At 36.7% G+C, this 19,392-nt stretch overlaps 1 protein-coding gene across 1 annotated transcript in view; it reads right to left on the minus strand.

Annotated features, from left to right (window-relative positions):
- LOC129240510 (ammonium transporter Rh type B-B-like) overlaps positions 1-19,092 on the minus strand; it is an 89,638-nt gene extending 70,546 nt beyond the window's left edge. The window contains exons 1-2 of the mRNA XM_054876358.1: positions 18,648-19,092; positions 18,340-18,591 (exon numbers count right to left, since the gene is read on the minus strand). Of these exons, the coding sequence (XP_054732333.1) occupies positions 18,340-18,499 (160 nt within the window). The 5' untranslated portion in view covers positions 18,500-18,591; positions 18,648-19,092. The remainder of the gene's footprint in view (positions 1-18,339; positions 18,592-18,647) is intronic.
- Between the last annotated feature and the right edge of the window lie 300 nt (positions 19,093-19,392).

Here is a 19,392-nt window from a genome sequence, read left to right on the forward strand (position 1 = left end):
GAAATTGCTGAGAATTTTTGCTTATGTAAGTCGATTTATTCGTGGATGTCGAAAGCAGTCATCAGTTAATGATTGCATCAACATATCGGCATCTGAAATGGATGAAGCATTAGAATTGATATGCAGACACATTCAATATATTTCATTTTCAGAAGACATCCACGCCATTGAGATTGGAGAACAACATCGCAACTCAAAGCTAATTTCATTATCGCCATTCTTGCATAAGAACTTACTCAGAGTTGGAGGGCGACTTAAAAATTCATTATTGCCTTTTAACAGTAAACATCCAATTCTACTTCCATCATCACACGCATTTGTAAATACATTAATTCGACATTTTCATCATCATCACTTGCACGCCGGAGTCCAAACGCTTCAAAACATTTTGAGAGACAAGTTCTGGATAACAAACGCACACCATGTTATAAGAAGGGTAATTCACGATTGCGTATTATGCTACCGCAGTAACCCAATTATTGATGAGCAAATTATGGGGCATCTTCCAGCCGATCGAGTCCAGCAAACTTACCCGTTCGAAGTGACAGGAGTGGATTATTGTGGACCTGTCCTTATAACTCAACGAATTCGCGGCCGTTCACCAATTAAGTCTTATATTGCAGTATTTATTTGTTTTGTAACTAAGGCAGTACACTTAGAAGTTGTACCCAACTTGTCCACACAAGCATTTATGTATAATTTAAGTATAATTTGCTGATTATTTTGGAGTAGTTGACTCCAACCGGGGGAGGATGTTAAGGGTTTAAGGTTTATTTTCGCATCACCCACATTTTGGGCTCACCCTAACTTTATTTTCGCATCACCCACAATTTTGGGCTCACCCTATTCCTTTCACTTCTCTATCGCTCACATTTCATTTCATCGTTCACTTCGCTCTTCGCTGCTTTACATATTGTTGTTATCGCTCACATTTCATTTCATCGTTCACTTCGCTCTTCGCTGCTTTACATATTGTTGTAATCGCTCACATTTCATTTCATCGTTCACTTCGCTCTTCGCTGCTTTACACATTGTTGTTATCACTAACTGATCATCATTTTGTGCAGAATTTAGTACATCTGCATTGCCAACAACATACATGCACATCGATACATATGTATGCCGAAAAATAACATAAATCCCACGTCGCATCGTCTTCGCATGATCTTCCCTTCACCTAGCATCGATAAAGGGATAGCGGTGCCCAAAACCATTATAAAAGGACCAGCCTACGCACCTTTTGATACAGTTTGATACAGTTTCGTTTTCGTTTACCATCACGGCTCCCCCGGTACTTGTAATTAAATTAAGCAAATTACTTCGTCGCCCTTTTTTTGCCTCGGGTCTAAATATTGTACGTTTTTATAAAATAAAGAATTAGTTTTTGGATCTAATTTCGAGTTTCAATTTTGCGGATAAACCTAAGTCAACTGGGTTGGCCAGTCATCATCCAATAACAAAGGATTTTTGTTGAGTGTTAAAAATTTCATTGAGATACACTCTTTTACCCAAAAGTGGGCGCGGCATCACCCATGTTTCAAAATTGTCCGTGTGTCGTATTTATTTTCAGAAGTTCAGCTCTCTTTGGGTTCATCATTTGTACCAAATTTGAATAATTTAACTTCGTTTATAATAGATGCACCAATATTGTTTTTCTTTTCTGAAACTTAACGTTATATGGGAAATGGGCGTGGCTAATTACCAATTTAGCCCATTTCTAAAATCAAACTACGATTGACAAAGAATAATATATTGTGAAATATGCAACTTTGTGCTCGAATATTCCACCATTTAGAAGTGCACATGTTCGATGTAGATCCCAGACGTAGCTAACTCGACACCTCTAAACATTCTGAGTATTTAAGTGTGTATGTACCTAATACATTGGCTGAAAAGTCCTGGGTCTACCTCATAGATGGCACTAATTTTATTGCATTCACCTCTTTTCACTTAGTACTAACCTTAAAAGGACAACTGTTAAAATTTCGTGATATTCTATTCAGTACTTCGTGGGTTATTGTGCTAAGAGTGACGCTAGTTCGCATTTGCTCACTTTCTATTAATCAAAACAATGGCAAAACTACATTAATTGAACTTGGAATTGCTCCCACATCCACCGCAGTCCTAAGTTAATGACCGAAGAGGATACCGCTGAAACTGAAACCTATTTTGAGGCAAACGGTAAATCGTTCTACAAAAGTGGTATTGAAATGAGAGAGCGACGTCGGAAATAGTGGGTTGTTCTTGATGGAAATTACGTTGGGGAATAAAGCTAATTCTGAACAAAAGAAACGTGTTTTCTTTATTAGGCCTGGGACCTTTCAGCCTAAGGGTTAATCTACAGGGTCCGACACTCGAAGTGTAACCTATTAAAAAGGCCATAAATTTAGTTTGGAAAATTACTTTTATTCAATTCAAAGTAAAAAATGTGTGAAAATAATACAAAATTAAGAATCAATTTATGTTTGCTTAATACGGCTACCTTTTGCCTCGATTATGGTCTCGAGATGGTCCAGAAACGAATCGCATGCTGGTTGAATGTGACTCGCAGGTATTTTGGCCCACTCGAGACTGATGACTCTTTTAGTTCGGACCTTCCTCTCGAAAGTGGCACAAAGAGAATAATACATCGGATTCGCGTCTGGTGAATTTGAGAGCCATTGTGTGGACGTTACGAAGTTCGGAACGTTGTTTTTTAGCCATTCTAGGTTTACTCAGGTTTGTGAGACGGTGCCGAATCTTGTTGAAACGTCCGTGATCTGCCACCGAAATGTTTGTCTGCCGACGGCTTTAAAGCAACCTCCAGAATACTTTTTCGATAATATTTCGCATATATCTTGACGCCGGGCTCTATGAAAACGTTCGGAGAGCGCCCATCTGCGGTTACAGCGGCCCAAACCATTACTTGTGGCGGGTGCTGCCCCCTGGTTGCCAATCGATTACTCAAATTCTCGTATGAACGGTCGGTTAAATAAACCCTATCGGTTTGGAAGTTTACAAATTGTTCAATTTGAAAAATTTTCTGGTCAAAAAACACAATGTTCGGAACTTAACCGCTTTCAGCCAAGCGAAGCAACTCCTTCGCGTTCTCAAATGGAGAGAGTCTGACTTGTTGCTGCTTTGGTGTGAGATAATGCGCCGTTTAGATCTTGTAAGGCTTGACTTTGAATCAAATATAATGCAATCACAGTATTACGCTTGAAATCCATTACTGTGCATCCATCCCGTGCATCACGTGCGCGAGCGGTCTGAAGTTGGTTACACGTCGAAGGCCGAACCCTGCATCGTTCTGACGTATTTATATAGGGCCCAAAGTATTGTATAGGGTTTTTTAATAGGTGCGCTTCAACTGTTTTCCGATAGGGAGGGCGAACGACGCAATATTTTTTATTTTTCGCTTGTCATTTGTAAACTTCATTAGTATACATTTCATCATGGAACGCTACACACTTGAGCAACGATTGCAAATCGCGCAAATTTTTTATGAAAATAATCGTTCTGTTGTTGCTACTTTAAGAGCATTACGGCCATTTTACGGTCCATTTAACAAGCCGTCCCGTTTTGGGGTTATGTAAAGTCATTGGTCTACAGTAACAATCCGGCGACGATTTGTGAGCTCAGAACCAATATTGAACGCGAAATTGCTGGAATTTCGGCCGATTTATGCAAAAGAGTGGTCGAAAATTGGGTTCAACGATTGGACTTCGTAAAACGTGCACGCGGTGGTCATGCAAAAGAAATCGAATTTCATACTTAAATATATATGTTCAAACTCGATAATAAAAAAAAAAATTAGTTAAAAAAGTCAAACCGTTTGTGTTTTATTCAAAAAAGTTCAAAAGTTGAAGCGCTCTTACTGAAAAACCCTTTAGTACCGCAGGTCCGTAGGACACACAAAATTAAGCAAAATTTATTTCGTAGAAAGGAAATGCGTTCTTTTAGTTACATATTTACACAATACATTCCATTCTTATTTTTGCATATACACACATACCAAAGCCTAAAACCAACAAATGCAAATAGTTCATTTATCTATAATTAACATTATTCAACATTGTTCTTAAGTTATTTTAATAAAAATTCAAATTTTTCTAAGTTTATTTTGTAAATGATTTCGAAATGTACTGTTTGGCAACACTGTGTAGTAAGGAGCAATCAGCTGACACGATTCTGCGGAATTTATCCAAAATCCGAAGATAAATTCTACAATACTGTGGAATGGAAGGGTGCTGAGAATTCATTTAAATGGGACTCTCATTAGTTTCATCGTAATAGCTGAATCGGGCCTTCGTTTAGGTTGGTGACTGTGAGCGCCAATATACTCGAATGTCGCCGCAACCTTCAGCCACTATGAAGTGCATTTTGTATTCATTGTGCGCTACTTAAAAGGTGAAAAGTTTAATAATATTTTTCCACAAAAAAAGTTTTGCGTAACGAGAAATTTGGCTACAAAGATTACTAACACGCAAATTACTTAAATACTTCCAACCAATCTGTAGCTGAAAAACCACTATACAGACTATCCTTTACAATCCATAAGATTTTGCTGACATGTTTTTGCCTGCATTACAAGAGAAGTTTTGGAAAAGGATTTCGCATTCATTTTATGAGATACTTTGCGGAATATTGCCCTAGATTTTCGGAAATCAGCGAGAAGGAATGGCATCGTGTGTTAAAAGGAAACGAACTGTCCAACAAAGAGAATTATTTCTTTTATAGCGGAATGCTCGCATTTCCTAAAGGCTACGTATTTACATACATACATATATACGAGTACAATTGTGTGTTTGCATGCATAAGTTCGTAGTGATATAGAAAGCTGTACTTCATTGGCCATGCATATTAATTTGGTCTAATTGCTTCAATTAAGCTGTTGCAATTGCATTGTCAAAGGCCAATTGTATTAAGATTAATGACCGAGTTTTATCTCGGCTATCAGTTTAGCGGTTAGGAAATCCAACGTCCTTGCTTAGGTGGATTTAAATATACTAAAGCGCATGAAGATTTCAATAAATTCTGTATATAAACTAAGCTTCATAGGCACAGGGCCGATTGCCAAATATTTTTGTTACGGCCCCTTAGCAAAGTTAACTAACCGTATAGTGTAGTTGTACACCACTATGCAGTTCATAGCACTCCTTTGCTTATTTCTGGATTCTTTCTTACCAGTTCGTAATTTTATTGCACGCAGGATAGGAATTTATTTGAATTTCGCGTGAATTTACTTTTGTTTCTAATTTAGAATATTAGCCAGCCACGAACGATTGACACTCGAGCTTATTCTATTCATCTCGAGTTCTTATCGGCGTACCCCGAATTTCAAAGTCAACTCGCTTTCCTCTTTGCGCTGAAGTTAAAGGGCACCTTCGTTCAAAATAAAAAAAACAAAAAACAAACTTGACTGCAGAAATGGGGATATTGAAACTGCGACTTTATAGGATTAACAACCGATGTTTGAAAGTTATATGGGGGATAGCTTCTGACATTCGTACATACTTCCACTAATCTCAGTATGCTTGCATGTGCCTTGAAACGGGTGAGTGTAACTATTTGTATTTTATAGTAAATAGAACAAAACATTTCCGTGTGCTTAAGCCACTTCGGATTAAATTCATTCCCCCCTGGAAATATACTGCAAGCTGCGCCTTAATTTATCATAAGTTTGTCAACTACACATCTCAGAGAGCTTATTAAATAATAAATTTCAATCGTACACTTAGTGCCATACAGCGCCAACGCATTCCAGCACGATTTACCTCTACAATCAAAGCTCATTGTGAGAGTGCCTGAGCCCACGGTGAAAATATATTCAGAGGTATAACCAACAACTGACGGTTAACTGGCTTTCATGCTTGAGAGGTAAGGTATTTCACACAGTTGCTTTTGACTTCTTTCTTTTGCGGTTGGAAATAGGCGTTTGAGGTTTTGGCAAGACCCACAAAGGAGAAATAACTGCCTGGTTCGTTGATGCCTGTGGAGTTTCTGAGTTTCTTTTTGACGAACTATTCGGTAATTTTGAATTACCCGCCTTGTTTTCTTTTGAGCCACTAGAAGTTTCTCTACTACTGCAGTTCTTCTATTAAATGATCTATTGGGTACACGAATGTAGTTGTATCGAAACATGAGCAGATATATGCCAACGACTAGAAGAAAAATATCCAAAGTGGTTCCATTGTAGTTTTCACAAATACCGAAATGCAAATTTATTACGTTTTCCACTTTCCCTTTGAAGCTAACTAAGCTCAAAAACTTATCCGACTATGAGTTATTTATTGAAAGGTACTCACACGCAATGCGTTGCTTTGAATCTGTATTGATAAGGGGAATTACATGATGGCTAGATCCATTCACTATTATTGTAGTTCTGATAGAAGCTTTGTAACGGGTGGTTAAATTTTAAGGGCCGCTGTTGAATGTGAACCACACCTAAACGTCAAGTCTTTTACTGCATTTCATTAGACATTTTTCAATTTCAGACTAACTCATTTGAGTTAATTAGTTGAACCATGGATAAAGACAATCGAGCAACGCGTTAAAATTATTCAAGCTTATTATGAAAACGGGCGTTCAAATCAAAATGCATATCGCGCACTTCGTGATTTTTTCGGTCAATTTAATCGTCCAAATGTGCGTACAATCGGAAAAATTGTGCAAAAGTTTGAGCAAACCGGGTCTGTAGGAAATGTGAAAACATCAGTGCGCATGCTCGCGCAGAAAATATTGCTGCTGTTCGCGATGGTGTGGTTGAAGAGCCGTCCACCTCAACTCGTCGTCGTGCCCAACAATTGCACCTCTCACGCTCGTCGTTGATGAACATTATGCATAAAGACTTCCATTTACACGCTTACAAGGTGCAATTGAAAAACCAATGCACCCACAAAGAGTGACTGTTTGGTGCGGTTTATGGGCTGGCGGCATCATTGAGCCGTATTTTTCCAAAATGAGACCGGTCAGGCAGTTACTGTGAATAGTGTTCGCTATCGTGAGATGATCACGAACTTTTTATGGTCCGAATTGGAAGATATGGATTTGGACGTTATGTGGTTTCAACAGGACGGTGCCACTTGTCACACAGCTAACGAACCAATGGCTCTTTTGCGCGAAAAATTTGATGGCCGAATAATCTCAAGTCGCGGCGATGTCAATTGGCCGCCAAGATCATGTGATTTGACACCGCTGGACTTCTTTCTTTGGGGTTATTTGAAAGAAAATGTGTACGTCGATAAACCAGCAGCAATTCAAGAGCTAAAGGATGAGATAATTCGGCACATTAACGGTATAGAACCTCAATTATGCCTCAGCGTCATCGAAAATTTGGACGACATGGCCCAGCCAACATAGCCGCTGCATCTTTATTCGCTGCGCTATGTCTATGTCGCCGTAAAGCTCATACAGCTCATCGTTCCATCGCCTGCGATATTCGCCGTTGCCAACGTGCAAAGATCCAAAAATCTTACGCAGAATCTTTCTCTCGAACACTCCAAACGTCGCTTCATCGGATGTTGTCATCGTCCACGCTTCTGCGCTATACGTTATGACGGTCATGATGAGAGTCTTGTAGAGTGTTAGTTTTGTTCGTCGAGAGAGGGCTTTACTACTCAAGTACCTACTTAGTTCAAAGTAACACTTGTTGGCAAGAGAGATTCTTCGTTGGATTTCAAGGCTGACATTGTTATCGGTGTTAATGCTGGTTCCTAGTTATACGAAGTCCTTTACAACCTCGAAATCATAACTGTCAACAGTGACGTGGGTGCCGATACGCAAGTGTGCCGACTGTTTGATGACAGGAGGTACTTCGTTTTGTCCTCGTTCACCACCAGAACTATTCGCTTTGCCTCTTTATCCAGTTTGGAGAAGGCAGAACTAACAGCGCGGTTGTTAAAGCCGATGATGTCGATATCATCCGGATACGCCAACAATTGTACGCTCTTAGAAAATATTGTGCCTGAGCGATTAAGTTCTGCGGCTCGTACGATCCTCTCCAACATCAGGTTAAAGAAGTCACACGACAGCGAGTCACCCTGTCTGAAACCACGGTTGATATCAAACGGCTCGGAGCGGTCCTTCCCAATGCTGTCGGCGCTGCTGGTGTTGAGCAACGTTGCTATATGTCTTAGTAGTAAGTAAAAGATGATAAAACTGCAGACAAAAAAATAAATAGGATGGCGAGAATTTCAGACAGGGGGTCTTGAGTCCACGTAAGCTGAACATTCAATTGCTGCGACGGCAATCTGTGTGGTGAAAATAATATTATCAATATTATCTATCTATACATCTTCTATATGAATATGTAATAAAAGCGAAGGTATTTTTTGTGGCGGTCATCATACCTGCATCGTTTGTCTGATCTTTAAAAATGAACTGCCACATTAAAGGGATTGGCTTATAGATGTACAAAAAGGTTTTAAGGGGAAGATCTAGTAGTAGTAATAGTATGCACCACAGCCAAATTAGGAATTTTCGAGTTTCCAGAGGATCCAAGGTAACTACGTATAAATTAACTCTTAGCGATATTCAGCCAGAGTTCAATAACTTTGGATACCTTAGGAAGAGGTGTGCCTATTTTAAAGTTGTTTATTTTGAAATTTAATTGCAATACCAAAGAGCTAATTTTTTAAAACTGCTATCTTTTACTGGTAAACACACATATTCGTTCTATTAATGGTGCTATATCAATGGTTACTTCAAGTGCAGTAGTTGAAAAATATGACTCTTCTTTACCTGATCATTATAAAATTAATGAAATTTAATTGGGTGCTTGTTGATGTTGTTTGAAAAAAGGAGTGACCTGTATGAATGGTTTTTTATGAGGAGCTTTTTCAGATAGAAAACTCTCAAAGAATTGCCATTGTCTACCGTTATTAGAGAATGCCGTCTCTTTGATTTTGATGTGTCGAACTCGGGCCCTACCGAATGAGAGCTACGCATATCCATTTGGGTATACCGCATAAAAGAAACCTTAGTACAATATAATCAGTAGTGAAAACATCATAAAACAAAGTTTAGGGTAGGGGGCGAACAGCTGCAGACGGAAACGCAGATATGTCTAGTGCTATATATTAACTGCTGTGCGAATTTATGTTATTATAAAATTATTTACAACAATATTTTTATCAATATTATACAGACAGTCCGTTAAACATACAGCTATTAACAATTTACGTAATTTTTCCGTTTTACATCAAATTATGGCCGAAACTATTTTTCATGCATACCTTACATCATGAATTGCTTACATACGCCATCCAGAAATGGTGGAGTTTTGTATGCGCCTGTGCTTATCCATTCGAAAATTGTGAATATTTTTTATTTTCATATGCGTATGTATGTACCATTTGTTTGCAACGTTGTTGTGTTTGCAGTATTTTATCATGCGAATAATTTGATTGACAACTTGTATCCGAACATATGCGAGACGTCAAAATTTTGAGCCTCAGGCATCAAAGGTTCGCAACAATGTGTGTGTGTGTATTAAATATTTTTTTAATGACAATGTTTTTTTTTATTTATAGGAAAATATATGTATGTATGTATAAGCATTGTTACAAAGTCGGCTGTAAAAATGTTCTCACCCATGATAAGCACTCTGTTGATTATAGCTAATGGCTTTCGATGTTATGGGTGCATACAAAGCAGGCTAATATTTGCAGCAAATTTCTACCACGTTATTTCAGGATATTGCCAAAGCAATCCCGGGATATTAGAATTCGTCGCGGGACTAATAGTAAAAATTCAACAACTGAAAGCATAAATAAAACCATTTTAAATTTATGAGCATTTTCGAAATGATAAAGTGGATTTTATGCGTCGATGCATCACTATGGATAAGACCTGCGCCTATCTCAATGATCTTAAATCAAAACAAGAGACTAGGGAGTAGTGTAAACCTGATTCTTCGGCTACGAAACGAGTTCGTGTCCAAAAATCGGCCAAAAAAGTGTTAGTATCAGTTTTTTGGGATGAGAAAGGAATTTTGTCTGAGAATTACTTGCAAACTGCTAAAACAATAAATTCTGAATATTATTGTAACCTCTTAGACCAACTGAAGAAAAATAATTTTGAAAAAACAGTTTGAAAAAGAAAAACAAGATTCATCACGACAATGCAACTTGTCATAAGAGCATTTTGACAATGGCTAAAATCAATGAATTAAAGTTTGAATCGTTGGAGCATCCACCGTATGCTCTAGATTTGGCCCGAAGCGTCTTTCATCTGCGTCCTGACCTAAAAAAATGCATGCTGCTCACGCACGTTTTTGATTAAATGATGAGTTCATAACAGCTGTGGAAGCGTATTTTGCAGCCCTTTCAGGTTCTCACTTCAGTGATGGAATTCATAAATTCGAATCTCGTTGGAACAAGTGTGTTGATGTTCAGTGAGTCTATACTGAATAATAAAGTGTATTTTAAACCATAAAATTGTGTTTTTCTTATCGACCTAATGAACAAGTGAGTATGTGAGAAGAGTAAAGCGTTTGAAGTGGAATCTTCGAATTTTAACTTCAACCTGTTGCATATGAAACCGATTTTTTTTTTTGATTGATTTCCGACAACACTTTTTCGGTTTGAAAAAAATTAGTAATTGGCAAGTAACACCTGCCAATCTTCCGCTTTAATTTCCAAAATGTTAGAACAATTTCTCATCCATTATTCCTCTAGTCTTTTGTTTCATAAATATTTCTTTAAAAATTATATTCAAAAAAATTCAGTTAATCAAATCATAAATGATCGGAAAGAAAGTTACATATTTTAGATTTTGCTGCTAAATACTCATCAAAAGGTTTCATTTTAATATGCATCACGAATAATATTCGAACATGCTCATTTTAGGTTAGCTGTTTGGAATCTCAGCCATCAAAAATATTTATTTATGAAAATATGGTGTAGTTGTGGAATGTTTTTTATGAAAATATGTGAGTATATTTTTAATTTTCTCGAATTTGTATAAGACTAATGAACTTAACTTAACTGAAGCAATACTGAATTAAATATATTATCGAATCCAAATGAAAACGATTCAAATAGTATCTCGAAGTTTTCGATATCCCTCAGAATTGAGAACAGTACCAATCGGGATGTGTATGGTTTTGCTTTTCAAATCGAATCGAAATGTAGAACCGGCTGATCTTTCTGAAGTATAAAGCTTCAATTAGTAAATTAAACCAAGTTGCTTGGAAATTGAAAATCGTTTATTGTAAGCAAAGTTTGTAATACTTTGGACCAATGTTTCGCATAAAGGATCGAGCAACGGTGATGTTGATGAAATTGTGTATTAAACCAGTTTTTATGTACTTGTTTCAATTCGATATTTCAAACTTTTCGGGATTGGCATCCTTAGTTCATATGTACATATGCATACACCCATATCTATACCCATATTATACAACAGCGCTTTCGGTTGTTAGTTGTAGTGAAAAGTTTTATATGACGGAAAGCAAGTTAATAGATTTTCGAATGACTAATGGCGTAAATGTTGTTGAGCGATACATATGCAAATTTTTGTAAATGATATCTCCTGACACAGCTCGCTGGGGAAGGCTCGTTTGACCGGAGTTTATTTAATATTTGTGCAAGGCTGTATGTTGGTACAAATTTTAAAAATTGGATTTAATAGAAATGAAAAAATATAATATTGCATCCAACTCCTCTATTTTATGATATGTGCCTTGAAACGCAAAGGTCTACTGAATCATGTAACCTGTGAACCGCAGATACGAGGTGTATTAAAAAAATAAGTCAAATTTTCAAATTTCGCGGGCTACGTACATTCGACTCTCGATTATAATTTTTTTATGTTGGTACACTCGTCTGGAAGATATATTCACAGTTATGGCAATATAACATTTTTAGTTTGTTTGTGAAAGGCATAAATAAGACAAGTTTTTTGCGTGTTCGGCGATTTTCTGCTATCGACTCTTAGCTCTCCCGGACTCTTCCATTGGGACAATTCCGCTTTGGTTTCGATGTCATAATCATATACCCATGATTCGTCAGTTATGACCCTTTCCAGGTAATTTAGGTCATCATTGGCATCATTCAACAATTCCTGAGCGATGCTCATTTGACATAGTTTTTGGTCAAAATTCGGCAATTTTGTTTGTGAGAGGCATAAATAAGACAAGTGTTTTGCGTGTTCGGCGATTTTCTGCTATCGACTCTTGGCTCTCCCGGACTCTTCCAATGGGACAATTCCGCTTTGGTTTCGATGTTATAATCATATACCCATGATTCGTCAGTTATGATCCTTTTCAGAAAATTTAGGTCATCATTGACGTCATTCAATAATTCCTCAGCAATGCTCATTTGACGTAGTTTTTGGTCAAAATTCGGCAATTTTGGGACGAACTTCGCTGCCAGACACTTCATGCTCAAAATTTCCGAAAAGATTGCATGGCATGAGCCATCCGATATGCGATTCGACAATTCTCCATAACAATTTCACTTTCTCAACATTTTCGTCGGTTATTGATGTGCTGGGACGTCCAGAGCGAGCGTCATCAATCACATCTTCTTGACCTTCTGTGATCTTGTACTACTTGTAAACATGTCTTGGACTCAGAGTACTTCTCACCGTAAGCCACTGTCAACATTTCAAGTGTTTTCGAGCACTTAACTCCATTTTGATGCAACTTTGATCCATTTTTTTCGATAACAGAATATCGCCGAACACGCAAAACACTTGTCATATTTATGCCTCTCAAAAACAAGCGACAAGTGTACCAAGATAAAAATAAAATAATAATCGAAAGTCGAATGCAGGTAGCCTGCGAAATTTGCAAATTCACTTTATTTTTTGAACACACATCTACAAAAATACCAAATTTTCCAACTTGTTGACTGATATTATTGATGATAAGTTATTTTTATAAACTATAATTACAAATGTTAATTTTACGTTTGCAGATTACGTTTGAAGATTAAATACTAATTTATTGCGCTCTGTTTTTCTTTTGTGATAATATTTTGAGGTATGTTTTTGACTCGCTGGGATTTATGATTGTTATGCTTGATTGCGTTGCGTAACTATATACATATGTGTGTATAATATATAATATGCACTTATATATTCTATTATGGTGGTCAATTTAGAGGTATCGGCTTTTAAATTGAAATAAAATAACGAAAATTCAAACTGATTGGGCAATACTTATTATTTTTGTGTAGAACCATTCATGACGTTTATTTTTTAAAGATGATCCTTTTCATATGTTGGCCTCAACTGCGAGTGATTTACTGGTATCTCATGAAAAGCTTTAGTAATGTTCTCTTGCAATGCCTCAATCGAGACTGCATTTAGACTTTACATACCCCCAAAAATAAAAGACCGCAACTGTGATATCACATGATCTTGGTGGCAAATCCACTGGTCGGAGATGAGGAATAGATTCCTCACCGAAACGACGGTGGTTTCACGGGCTGTATGGCAAGTAATGCCGTCTTGTTGGAATCAAATGTTGTGGAGATCACGGCGTTCAATTTCCGGCATAAAAAAGCTTTTTATCATGGCGCGATAGCGTTCGCTATTCACTGTTACATTGGCGCAGCCTCGCTTTGAAGACCATAGCCAAACGATTGTTTTCAATAAATGTAATGGCTGTTCTTGAATGACTTCGAGTGGCTCTTCAGCCTAAATACGGCGATTTTGCTTATTCAGGTAACTATTACGCCAAAATCGTAGGATGGTTATGTACACCATAAGTTGGACTAAGCGCGCGATGAACACTTTTCACAGAGCGTCGATTTTCGTAATACAATTGTACGATTTGTAAACTATGTTGAGGCGTAAGTCCTTCCATGATGAAATGTCAATGAACTGGAAAAAATTATGTATTTAGTTTCACAGTAGTCACGCGTGATCTGTCAAAAAAACCCTATTTTAAAAAGTACCTCCAATCTAATTACTCCTTTTTTTTTTTTTTTTGTTTTGAACTTTGGTTGTCCTTACATCTGCTATCAATTTGATCCAGAAAACATCTATAGGCCACCAAACCCGAGAGGAAACTCGTGTCAAATAGACTCACCACTCACGTTCTTCATATTTCTATGGCAAGAGTATTTTTTCACCGAAAAAGTTTTTAACACCCATGGAATTGACCCTTAAAAAATTCACGGTTCTGACATAAGGGGGAAGTCTACTGTGACAAGGGAAAAAACAGGCTTATTTTCCGGATTTTATTTCTAACAAAATATTGCTCGTACATAAAATCTATTTAAACTCTTATCTTTATTATATATTTAAGTTTTTGAAAAAAAAATTGTAAGTCAAAATATTCAAAATGGCCGCTGTGGCACTTCTGCAAGCGCAGGTCCGCTTTTCTTAGGTGCCTAAACGGTGTACATGAAATCTTACGTTTCGGTGATCTAAAACAAAAAAACAAAATATTGTTATCATATACATAGTATTGACTCTCGTCTGACGTAGGATTATGTCGATAAAAAATTTTGGCGTTGAAAAAAAATTCTTGAAATTTTTTTCTTTTTTTTTGCCTAAAATTGATGTTACTATTGTTTATAACAATTTAACAAATAACGATATCAAAAAAATCCTATGTCAGACGAGAGACACTATTACAGAGAATATATAATTAAATTTTTAAGCTGATTCATTTATCAGAACTCGAGATATCGTGTACACCGTATAGAAAAGCGGACCTGCGCTTGCAGAAGTGCCACAGTGGCCATTTTGAATATTTTGACTTACAATTTTTTTTTCAAGAACTTAAATATATAAATATTTTTTCACCATCCTTTGAATTGTCTACTCATTCGGATGATAATTTTCAACAAAAAATAACGAATTTTGCAAAAAGTTGTTTTCAAAGATAAACTATTACTTTTATAATAAGTTTTAATAATTTGAACCCGTTGTTCTATTGAAGAAAATTGTGGTATATAGTATACTTGACGAATGTCAAAGATCGTCTAGGCGGACACGGCTGACATCTGGGCGTCACTTTTGTAATTCACTTAAAACAAAAATGTAAGAATCACATAAGCTCCTGTGCCTTAGAGGAGTAAGAATATAAAAAAAAAATGAACAATTAAACCAGGCTACCTACTCTAAAATAAAATTAAAACGTAAATTTTCCAATCGTTGATACAGTCACGAGTATATTTTGTTTTTTGATTCCCATCTACCAGAATTCGTTGTCGATTTACAATAAAAATTTGAAAAAGCGGCAGTTTTAACCACCTTTAAAAAATTCAAATATAAATTATTATTAATTGCGAAAACTTGAAAGAAGCTTAGGGAAAATATTCCGCTGATGACTATCAAGTGCGTCGGCTTAGGGTTTGCAATCCCGTGTTATATTTTCAATCCCGGGATTTCGGGATTACATTATCCAAATCCCGGGATCCCGGGATTGGTACCGGGATTAGAATTGGACTATTTATGAAAAATACTTACACATTATCATAGTTGAAAGTACAAAAAAACTGAAAACATAATTAAAAAATTGGTTTAATATTATTATTTATTGAAACAAAACAAAACAAAACTTAATTCATCATAAAAAACAAATAAAAAATAGTATAATACATAATGAAATTAACATTTCTTGTGTTGTTGTAAATAAGCTTTTAGAAAACACAACTCGTCCAGCGTTTCATCGTTCAAACGGCTTCTTATTTTTGTTGCAAATTGTCCTGCCGAAGAAAATGCTCGTTCAGACTCTACACTAGTAGGTTTTATCGTCATTAAAAAGGAGTATGTTCTTTCCAGGTAGTCACCACGTCTCCCTCCATTTTCAAAAAGAGACATTTCTTTTTGAATTTTTGATGGCAGTGTCTCAAATCTAATAGGCTGCATTGGTGCATATCCCTCTTTAATAACTTTATCTAGTTCTTCTGCTACACTTAATGGTTTTTGTGTACAAATTGATTAGTTATTGAATCAAATTCTGAATCAATTTCAAGGTTTACCTCATTTGAAATAGAAGATCCAGTTGCATGAGCTGTTAGTAATGCAGTGGGATTTGAAGCGTCTAGTCTTTCAAGCAAGTCCACTATTAATTTACGGCATTTAATTGAAAAAGGAACTGTGACAAAATCTATTCCTGAGACGTTGCTTATACCATTGTGTAAGTATTGCAGTAAACCACTTAGATCTGTGCGGCGTTCTTCCATACGAAGAATGAGAGCTGCATATAATTTTTTACTTATAGCACTGTTTGCATCTTTAAGCTTCTTTAGCATAAAATTAATGGCTATGTCTGCTGTAAACAGATTGCTATCTCGACGACAGAGTGCTTCAACAGTTGTTTTTATTGGTACAAGAGCAGTAATTATATCAAATAACATTTGAATATCATCTTGAGATAAATCTAGTGATTTATCTGTATTTTTTATGTCTATTAATGCTTTTTGTGTGCAATCTTTCAGTAAATAGAAACGTTCCACCATTGACAAAAGACTGCTCCACCTCGTATTGCAGTCTTGTAATAAGACAATGTCCTTGCCAAATTCTGCTCCGATATATTGTTGTAATAAATCATTCTTTGTTGGTGACCTTCTGAACATTAATATGATTTTTCGTACCTTATTTATCAGTGGACCAATACTTGTTTCGGTTATCTCATTTCTTCTACGACTCTGACTACTGTCAAGGAATCCATCGCTGTCAAAAATATCTTGCTCCTGGCTCGAGTCACTCTCTGTGAAATAAATTTCTTCTTCATTATATTGCTGATCTGATTCAATTTCCAACTTATTATAAATTACATCAATAACCGCCAGCTGAACACCATGAGCCAAACATAACTGCTGATCCACAGATAATATTCTGCCCACTTTTTTCATCACGCTAATATAATATAATTCAGACAAAAATTATATCCCGGGATTAGTTATTTCAATCCCGGGGTTTCGGGATTTGAAAAAACACCGGGATCCCGGGATTTCGGGATCCCGGGATCCCGGGGCTGCAAACCCTACGTCGGCTATTTCTACCAATTTTGAAGGACTTAACACAAAATTGTTTGAGGTGTAAAAGCTGAAATAAGTATTAAATATTTCAGGAGAATATATCGTAAAAAAACGTATTTCATAAGCAATTTCACATCCTTTGCTTCACATTCAGTGAACTTTTTTAACTCCTATCGTACAATAAAACTTTTGTAAATTTTGGCGGGACAGCATTGAATGTTGGTAGCAAAAATTGCTTGCGAGAATACTTCTAGAAGTAGTATAAACTCAGCTATGTGAGTGCTTCCATTTGTGACACAACATCAAGACGCACGCCTCAAATAGGAGCAGGAGCTCGGCTAAATACCCAAAAAGGGTGTAAGCGCCAATTATATTTGTATGTATATACATACATATGTGATTGCTTAGGCGGATAGTTGCCTTAATTGTGTAATATAATCATTTATAATTGTGTTTCATGTAAACAAATAAATAAATAAAAATAAATTTTCAGCATCTAATAATAATAAATGAAAATAGTCGTCGCGTGGTCTGTTTTTATTGAATGTAAAGTAATACTTATATTATATCAACTATCGTAGGCAAGTTGGCTAAGTATTAAGTTATTAAGTATGATGATAAAGATGATAAATATTGAACAGCGCACACTTGAGTAGATCTTGAAACAGCACTCATTTTCTTAAACGTCAACACATACGATAAGTGGGTACTAGATAAAAAGAGTGATGAAGCAAACTATTTTATTTTGATTCCATACATATTTACATATGCATTTATATATATAAACTTCAATATTTACTCCCTGTCCTAACCCAACAGCGCACAGTGTTAATCTTCCAACTGTCATTAATGTGTCAACTCCTTCGGGACATCTGAATTTTCGCTCTTGCAACTTGAAAGTACTAAAATATTATTCCTGTTTGATGCAGATTTCACCTTGGGAAACGTATAGGAGACACACGGCGCAATATCCAGAGAATAAACCTATCATTGGCATACCTCAACCTTTGGGTAGAAACTGCTTGGTAGACAATACAGAATGAGCCAGTACATTATCTTAGTGCAGTATTCATGACTTGACCCACCACAATTCACGTTGATTTTTCTTTATTCTCTCGAGAAGCTATGGTGCTTGCGAGTTTCTATCCTATCATTAGCCTTGTTACTTAACATACACACCTCCTCCCATATTTCCGACATTTGCTTTTTAGAAATTTAATTGTTTTTTTTTTGTTTTGTTTTCTGATTTTTTATGAATTTTCTATTTTCCCTGTTAACACTCGTCGAAATCGTAAATCGTGTGCTTGTATTATTGCGCTCAACTATTCTCACACTAGCCAAGTTATTTGATTCCTTTATTCACTTAGAACTAGGATAAAAGACGTTGAGAAATAAACTTTGCCCGGATACTTACGTGGATATATGGAAACGTGTTGTTCACGTAATTCTTTGCCTTCATCGCTTGGTAATGCTTCATTGCCGTAGCGCACGAACAGCCAAAAGAGTGCAAGTAAAATTATTTGCACAATCATCAGGGCCACGAATCCTGTCACTTTAGTGACAGGCGAATGCATCTTGTCACAGCGGATATACGCCAAAAGTAGTAGAAGAAAGAATTTCAATGCAAACAAGTGCACGGTTAGCCGACAGCACCGTAGTCAAGGTACTGAAATTTGTAGATGGCTTGAGAAGAAATCAATGTACGTGAACGAAGTTATTTACGTATAGCTTTGCCACGAAATTGTCAGGCTCAATATGAGATGGTTGTGCTAAGTAGCTGCATTAGTAGCTCAGTGTTTGAGCTTCACGCCCACACACGTGTACAAGTGAATGTATGTATGTATATGTGCGCTCAGCCAAAATGCTATAATACGTTTTACCAGTTCAATGCATTTGAATTCAGTTAAAGTTCAAAGTTATTCGCCTGTTTTATAAGCAAATCACATAAACCGCATTGATTCAAAATTTATAAAACACTTTCGCACTTGTTACGCGAGCTTCGATGCTGTACACTTTCGCGGTTACCTTACAAATTCTCACTGAGTCGTATTTGAGATTTTTACCACACGTTTCAAAAATATCACTTCCTCTTTGCAACTTTTGCGAATATTCTATAGTATTATGCGCTTATAGTTGCTGCCTGGCATGTACGTCCGCATCGCCCAACTGCTGGGGAATATTTGAAAAATTTGGTTTCGTGATATTTATCTAGCGCATATGTGCGAAATTTGACGCTACTACTACTAACTTGATTTGATGATCTGGCGACGAGCGCCTCCCGCAGGCGTTTAGGGCGATAGGCTATTGTGAGAAAAAGCGACGTTGAGGGTGGCGTACAACGCAGCACCAAAACCAGCGGCAGCAGTAGTTGTGGCAGCAGTGACAGAGGCAGTTACGTAGTTCCGATCTCGAGGGGTGATTAGGCACAATAAGTGTGCGATATCGTTTGTTTATACTCGTTCAGTAA

This window comes from Anastrepha obliqua, chromosome 3, assembly GCF_027943255.1.
Source record: "Anastrepha obliqua isolate idAnaObli1 chromosome 3, idAnaObli1_1.0, whole genome shotgun sequence".
In the NCBI taxonomy this organism is placed as follows: domain Eukaryota; kingdom Metazoa; phylum Arthropoda; class Insecta; order Diptera; family Tephritidae; genus Anastrepha; species Anastrepha obliqua.